We start from the raw sequence: 7,525 nt of genomic DNA on the forward strand, positions 1-7,525 counted from the left end.
GAAGCAGCAGCAACGCCGTGAGGACACGTCGACACTCAAGGGAGGAGCAATGTCAGGACTGTAGCGGGAAGTGTTATTTCTTCAGTTAGCGCTAGTTGCGGCTACAGATAACGATTCAGTAGATGGAGGGTTGAGATCGAGCCTCGCTTTACCGTTATCTGTCAACCGTTAGATGTCTACTGTTCCGTTTCAGTTGTTACTGTTACGTTTCACCTGTTGCCGGAAGGCTTTCCACCTATAAAGGCAGCCGGGTTGTGGCTGGCCAGACCATGGAATCTTCTCTATGAATTGCCTATATGGCCAACTACTCTACAGCTAATACACACACAGCTTGATCTGGGTGAACTTTATGGCCAACTACTCTACAGCTAATACACACACAGCCCGATCTGGGTGAACTTTTCCCCAATTCGTCTTCCATCTCTCTCCTTCTTGATCATCTCTATAGCTTGGTCTTGACACAACTTTTATTAAAGCCCAGTCTGCGTGTGTTGGTCTCAAACATTGTGCTACATATTCATAGCGCATCGTTGGCGTTTCTCTACCACATCAAGTAGGAGTGGAAACTTACCGACTAGTGTCAGTACTCGCAAATTGTAGTGAACTTCAGGCATCAAAGAGACCGCTCATTTACAGTACAAGGATTAACTATAAACCTCTGAGAGATTTATTATTTACAGTACACAATGAAATCCTAGAAATCTTGTACACTGCATTATTTCAAACAAAAAGATAACTAAGGAGTTTCACTAGATTCATGAGAGAAGCATACTGGAAATACAGACTGGCGACGCTGATACTGTTTTGTGGCAACCACAACCTACCAAGTAGTATGAACTACCTATACACAAGACATGGTAGATTGAGAGATGTACACAAAGGAGCAAAACTAAAATAAAGAACAAAATCAAAAGGATCTGCCCTGCAGATTCATTATTAGTGTAGTGATACAACAACCGAACACAGGCAAACTACAGTTTACGTGGCGATAGACTGTCAATTCATGTGTTTGACAAAAGAAACCGGGCTATTTTCTCGTACTTGTTCGCCATCTATTCTACTTTCCGAATTATGTTCATACACTTGTGTTCACAGGAAGTATGTCAACTGCTCCTTCTTCCTCGACCCGCCTTCACCATACAAATCATTCCATTGCTTCAACTCACCCATTATGGAACCTTCAGCAGCAAAGCTCGCCGCCACCTGCAATTCCACGGTTATATATTAACGGCTTCTACTACATGCTTGCATTTGCGAATACTATTTGCATTGTACTAGAAAACCAGTTCACCTGGTTCTTTGCTTCTTTCAAATCTGCCATGTTTAATGGCCTTAGAATGATCTCCTTGTCTTTTTGTTTTATCTTTGAAGGATCTAGTGGACTGCCTCCTTTTTCCAGTTTCATCTTCTCCTGGAGATATTCGAGTGTTAGCTTCAGAAATTTGACAGGTTTTTTCATGGATACAATGCTTAGTATGGTGGTGATGAGATTACCAGTTCCTTCTTCCTTTCCTTCTGTATCAGTTCCCTCACAGGGCGATATGCCGCCGTTGTGCAAAGGTTCTGTGCAGAGCAAACTGAGTTAGCCAAGAAGTGTTTTAAGTGGAGAAAGATTCATGTCTCATGATACTAACCTTGAGATCACTGCCAGTGTATCCTTCAGTCATGGTTGCTAGTTCCTTATAATCTAGTCCTTCATCAACTTTCTCCTTCGACAGAAGCCTCTTCATAATCATTTCCCGATTTTGCACTGATGGTAAGCCGACCATGATTCTATGAAACCAAAGGAGCATGTGCTTCAGGCAAAATGGTAGACAAAAAACAACGCTAGGGATTGATTTCAAGGAAGGGGTGCCAACCTGCGCTCAAACCTTCTGATGATAGCCTCGTCAAGATCAAAAGGACGGTTGGTCGCAGCAAGAACAAGAATTTTTTGATCTGGTCTTGACAGGAGACCATCCCAGTGTGTCATAAACTCATTCTTAATCTTCCTCATTGCCTCATGCTCTCCAGCTCTGTTTCGCTGCCCAAGCATGCTATCAACCTCATCGACGAAAATGATAGTGGGCGATACTTTAGCAGCTAAAGTGAACAATGCTCTAACATTCTTTTCGTCTTCACCAAACCACTTTGATGTGATAGTCGACATCGATACGTTTATGAAACTTGCTTGAGCTTCATTTGCAATAGCCTTGGCTAGCATCGTCTTGCCAGTTCCAGGAGGACCAAAGAGTAATATACCTCTACAGGGCTTAAGAAGACCCCCCTTGAAGAGATCTGGCCGTCGGAGGGGTAGCATGACAAGCTCTTGAAGGGATTCTTTGATATCTTCCAATGCACCGATATCATCAAATGAAACTCCAATTTCATTCGCGGGTATCACTTCTGGTCTGATGCGCTTTTCAAACTCATTATCCGGGGGCACTTCCTAAACGCAATAAAAAAGGAATTGCAGATGGGTAAATTAGTTTCCTGGAACCTGCACCAAGTAACATTAAAGTGGCCAATAGTTATCTTACTGGTAATTTTGCAGGTGGAAGTGGATTCTCTGGTTTCTTTGGTTCTGTTTTGCTCTCAGGAGGAGGAGCTGGAGTAGCGGCAGCAGGAGCTGCTGGTGGCAGCAAAGTTGCAGGTTTTGTTTCCAATTTTGCAGCAGTCGGAGCAATTCCCTTTTCAGCAATCTATGTAGTTGAGGCATGTCATTGTTTATAATTGTTAATTCTAAACTTTCTAATAGAATTGGATGCCTATGCTAGAAATCAAGCCGCCTCGTTGGAAAAACAATAAATAGGTACTCCCCCTGTTCTAAAATACAGCGCATGTAGATTTTTTTTTCAAAAGTAAGCTTTGTGAAGTTTGACCAACTTTATAGGGAAAGCTATGTACATCTATAATACCAAATAAACATTGCATTTATTTGATATTAATGTTGATTTTCCCCATATAAACTTGGTCAAACTTTACGAAGTTTGACTTTTGAATAATCTACATGCATTATATTTTGGAACCAAGGGAGTACAAAGAAATTAAATAGTGGAATCTCTTAGGAATAAGACCAATTCTTTTTCAGTCACCTAGAAGTGTAAAAACAATAAAAAGAAACAAACCTTTCGAGCGTCAGTATGTCTTTCCAACTTCATGGTGTCCTTATCGCACACCTTGTTCTCTTGAAAAATTTCCAATGCATGGGACAAGCTGCACAATTGAAGAGTCATAAACCAAGGCAGAGATGATGAAGCCAACAGACAACTATACCAAAATGCAATTACCTTTTAGCAGATAGAATTAGTTTTCCATTCCGGTACTCTGGGTCTTTATGATTCATCAAGTGGTAAGAAACTGCAGATACCACAATCTCCTCAATATACTTACTGAGGCCCATTGTATCGGATAGACATATTGAGCCTAAATCAAGACACTCGAGATCATTCTCTGCAAGGACTTCCGTGATATGGTTCCGATTATCTTGAAACTGAATAATCTTCATATCTTCTTCTAACTGGGAGTTCCAGCTTACAAGGCAATTCTCATTTTCGGGCGGCTTGATGTCTATGTTATATGGGAATAAAGCAGATAGCCTGTCATCCAGCTCATCATCATCAAAGTCCATATCCACAATCCTTGAACCGAGAAGCAGCACTGGCCCTTCAAGCTTGGCCAGTAGTTTCTCAAATAAAAGAAACATTTTGGGGGACTTCTGAAGAAACTTCTCGACATCTCTTATGTAGAGGACAATTGGGCTCTTCTTAGATACTTTATGCAGAACCTTGTATAACGCTTGCACCAGCATTTTCTCATCAAAAGTCCAGCTACTAGAACGTCTGAGAGGAGCTGCAGTGTTTGTTGCAAAAAAAAAATGCATAGTGTGAAGCAGCAGCGCAACAAGAAATAGTGAAGTTAATGTCTACAGCACGAGAAACAGTGGAACAAACATGGCAAAATGATACAGCTCATATTTTCTTCTCTGTTCATTTTGATTCCAACTTTGTGCATGAGATAAGTGTTATCTGAAGGGAACTAGACATGCAAGCATGTGTGTCCATACCTTCCAAGTAAAACTGTTGAGTGTGTAGGATAACGTGAACACTGAGGTACATCGACAGAAAGAACATAAACAAACTACTTCTCGTCGATTTGTGCATCACTTCCATTGTGGCAATAGTTGCATTTAGATCTAATTCACTACCTTGCAAGTCGGAAATTAATAACAGATCACCATTTGACATGCAAGTAAACAGCATAATGAGGAAATGCTCAAATACACACAAGGCATACATACATGAAAACTAATAGTTTCCTCAGGGTCACGAAATTTATTTTGTGCCACTGCAAGTCTTTCAAAAGGACATGCTATGACCTGAATTGCTTGGAGGGCCTTGCGATGCCAGGCTACTCATATCTGATGAAGTAGATGCATTTCTTCTGAGCCTGGGCATGCTGTTTGTACTTTCAGAGCTCCTGTAAATTTTATAAGGAAATAAGTAAATGCTTTTTGTTTCTGTAATGGGTCCACTATAGTGAAATTTTCTCACACCTTAATTTCATGTCGGTCATACTGCTTTGTCTACGCATACCTCCTGCAACATAAAATGAAAGTACATCAATGAATATACAGATACAAATTCTGCAAGTAGATACACACAATGGGAATCATGTTCCACAGTGCATGCATGCAACTGAATTTAGTTATGCCCAAGAGCGAGTATTGATATTCCTTCACAGCATTCAGTCTAAATGAAGGCCAAGTTAGGTAAAGTCAGTATAGTGGTCAATGCTTTATTCGCAGGAACTGCACTGGGTGGGAAACTTCATTTATGTTTTTTAAGATAAAACATGAAGTTCATTTATTTTTCAAGTAAATTCAGGAACTTAATTTATTCTATCAGTTCCACAGATCTTCTGATTGTCTAGTACTCTGTTGTTTGAGTACTTGTTTTATTAATCAAATGAATTCAAATGCACACGACATACATAGTGTCAATATATGAGAAAAAGGCATACACCCTCTTTTTCTTCTATGAGTAAGAATGGACTCATGATTTGAGGCTTCTAGTGTGTGTGAATCACTAAATCAGTGTAATATTGATATGAAAATACATGTTCCATCCAGTTTGCATAAATAGGATTGTACATGGATGTTCTCACCAACTGCTAATCACTGACCTGAGTTGAACATATTTAGATAAAAACTGAAGTAGGTTACTACCACTACAGAAGACCGAATACAAACTAAATGCTGAAGCATCACCTCTGGATTGCTCCTTCTGTGGAGTCATCGTAAAAGACTGGAGTAATCCAGACATCTTTTCAAGAGTCGTCTCGGAGATGGATCTTGTAACAGACTGATGAGAAGAAAAATACTCTCCAGTTAGCAGTTCTTAGATAAAATTTACCAATATTTTCCGTCGACAAACCAAAAAGAATCAGTGTATGATGCAGAACAAATTGTGCCGACGTATCGAAAATAAGCTCCTGGGCGCACCAAACATTCAGAAATAGAAAGATTGGAAACAGTATGCAACTATGGCAAATTTTGAAGATCAAAAGCAGAACCAGTGGTATGCTAAGGTCTTACCTGTTCGCTGCTACCGGTGCCGTATTTGCCGTGAAGCTGCAAGGAACACCACTGCATTACAACATATCCAGAGATGCGCAAGGACTTAAATGCTCCGGTGAAACTCACCTTTATGAGAAAATCTGTAGGATCCAGCAGGAGGATTTTGGCTTCGAAATAGTGCGCGAGCGCCTTGGCGAGCATCTGCTGGTAAAGCTCTTCAAGAGAGGAACTTGGCCTTAGATTACTCGGTCCGAAGCAGCGGGAGTATGGTCAAGCAAAGTCCTTGAGCTGCTGTGATGAAGATGGTTTTTACCTGCAGGGCCTGACAGCAGAATCGCGCGGCTAGCAGGGGCGAGATTCCTGGTGTATTTGGAGATCTCTGCTTGCTTCAGGTGGACGTACGCGGCGCTCGTCAGCACGACGCGTGTTTGCTCACTGCAAAGGGGCGATTGAGGGGGTAAAAAGCAGAATTGTACACGCGAAAACAGAGCTTAGGGCGCGTAATCTATCAGTGAGCTAGTGTCATGCATGGTTGGCTGATCCAAGCAGATTTTGCTCATAAAACTGACAACATAGAGAGACTCTTCATGAGCTTTTGAACCCTCTGGGTTTCTCCTGCCTGTGATCCGAGTACCACCTTTCATGGACATTTCAGAAAGGAAAAAAGACATTTCACTTCTTTCAGAAACGCAAAGCTCCATAAGGCCGAAAAATTACACAAAAACACCGGGTTTTTCTTCTTCTTTTACATGCAAACTATGCAGTTCATATGTAACCACCTTTCATGGAAGTATTCACCAACTGGGTTTCTCCTGCCTGTGATCTGAGTTCTGACAGCATAGCGATTCTGTCACCACCTTTCATGGACATTTCAGAAAGGAAAAAAGACATTTCACTTCTTTCAGTGACGCAAAGCTCCATGAGGCCGAATATTACACAAAAACTCCGGTTTTTTATTCTTCTTTTACATGCAAAATATGCAGTTCATATGTACATCTAATTCATGCACATCACACAGAGATGAGGGGACTTTCCCCACCAGAAGATCAGCCCAAAACATCTAGGACGATGGAAGGTGACGGGACAGCTTCTACAGTTCCATGCCTACGTGCCGAGAGAAAGAGAGATGGACTTTTTTGCGCCGGAAGGAGAACGTTACCTGAGGTAGTATGGGAACTCGTCGAAGGTGACCTTGCTGTCCCTGCCGTCGACGACGAGGCGGCGGAGCTCGTGCTCCACCCGCTCCAGCGTCACCCCGGCCCGCGCCGGGCCTCCAGACCCTCCGCCCGACCACGGCGCGGATGCCAGCCCCAGCCCCACGCCGACGCCTATCCCGATCCCCACCGCCGACATCACCATGTGCTTCCCCTCCATGCCGGCCGGCCGGCTGAGCCTGAACTCCCTCCGACGGCGATGCGAACCAACGTTGAGCTAGCTAGCTTCTCCTCCTCCGCGGACCGCGCGCGGTGTCTGCACGAGAGTGGCTAAAAGAGATTGGAGAGATCAACGGGGGACGGACGACGACGACGACAGCATCTGGCTAATAATGGATGGTTTTGGCGAGATGGAGGGGAGGGGGAGCGGGAGGGGGTGGCGCAAGTGTCGGGCCTCTCACTCTTTCTGTTCGTTGCGCTCTCTCTCTCTCTGTGTGCAGCGCTGTGCAGGTTTCTCGTATGTTCTTGGCTGCTTAGCCGCGGGAGGGGCAATGGGGGCTGGGCACGCGGGCGCGTACGTGTGCAGCGTGCTGGAGTATATGAAAGGAGGCGATGAGGATGAGCATGGGCGCGTGTGCATCATCGCGCTATTGTTGGAGAGGTGGCAATGGCATGCAGCATGGGGCATGGCACTATTGGATACAGGGACTCTGGCTTCCGCTGAATTATGCGCAGGTCTCAACAGGCACTCAAACTACAACGTGATTTCTTTTCAGAAGCCTTTCGTGTTTTTTAGGGACAGAAGCCTTTCGTG

At 43.4% G+C, this 7,525-nt stretch overlaps 1 protein-coding gene across 1 annotated transcript; it reads right to left on the minus strand.

Annotated features, from left to right (window-relative positions):
- Positions 1 to 868: 868 nt before the first annotated feature.
- LOC125543318 lies at positions 869 to 7,288 on the minus strand. Its single transcript, XM_048706629.1, has 15 exons — positions 6,717 to 7,288; positions 5,871 to 5,992; positions 5,684 to 5,772; positions 5,576 to 5,611; positions 5,249 to 5,342; positions 4,535 to 4,577; positions 4,358 to 4,458; positions 3,270 to 3,831; positions 3,108 to 3,195; positions 2,520 to 2,681; positions 1,860 to 2,428; positions 1,635 to 1,773; positions 1,495 to 1,563; positions 1,292 to 1,411; positions 869 to 1,203 (listed from the first exon to the last, which is right to left on the minus strand). The coding sequence occupies exons 1-15, from the start codon at positions 6,929 to 6,931 to the stop codon at positions 1,090 to 1,092; spliced, it is 2,523 nt and encodes an 840-aa protein (XP_048562586.1). The 5' UTR covers positions 6,932 to 7,288; the 3' UTR covers positions 869 to 1,089.
- Positions 7,289 to 7,525: the final 237 nt, after the last annotated feature.

This window comes from Triticum urartu, chromosome 3 (genome assembly GCF_003073215.2).
Source record: "Triticum urartu cultivar G1812 chromosome 3, Tu2.1, whole genome shotgun sequence".
Classification (NCBI taxonomy): Eukaryota; Viridiplantae; Streptophyta; class Magnoliopsida; order Poales; family Poaceae; genus Triticum; species Triticum urartu.

What these genes read in the sequence shown, in the direction of transcription:
- LOC125543318 (XM_048706629.1), bottom strand. Translation starts at nt 6,931, where the DNA reads ATGGAGGGGAAGCACATGGTGATGTCGGCGGTGGGGATCGGGATAGGC. An exon ending in ATGACCGACATGAAATTAAG is followed by an intron (nt 4,459 to 4,534) that starts GTGTGAGAAAAT and finishes TAAAATTTACAG; the next exon opens with GAGCTCTGAAAGTACAAACA. An exon ending in CTAATTCTATCTGCTAAAAG is followed by an intron (nt 3,196 to 3,269) that starts GTAATTGCATTT and finishes TCAATTGTGCAG; the next exon opens with CTTGTCCCATGCATTGGAAA.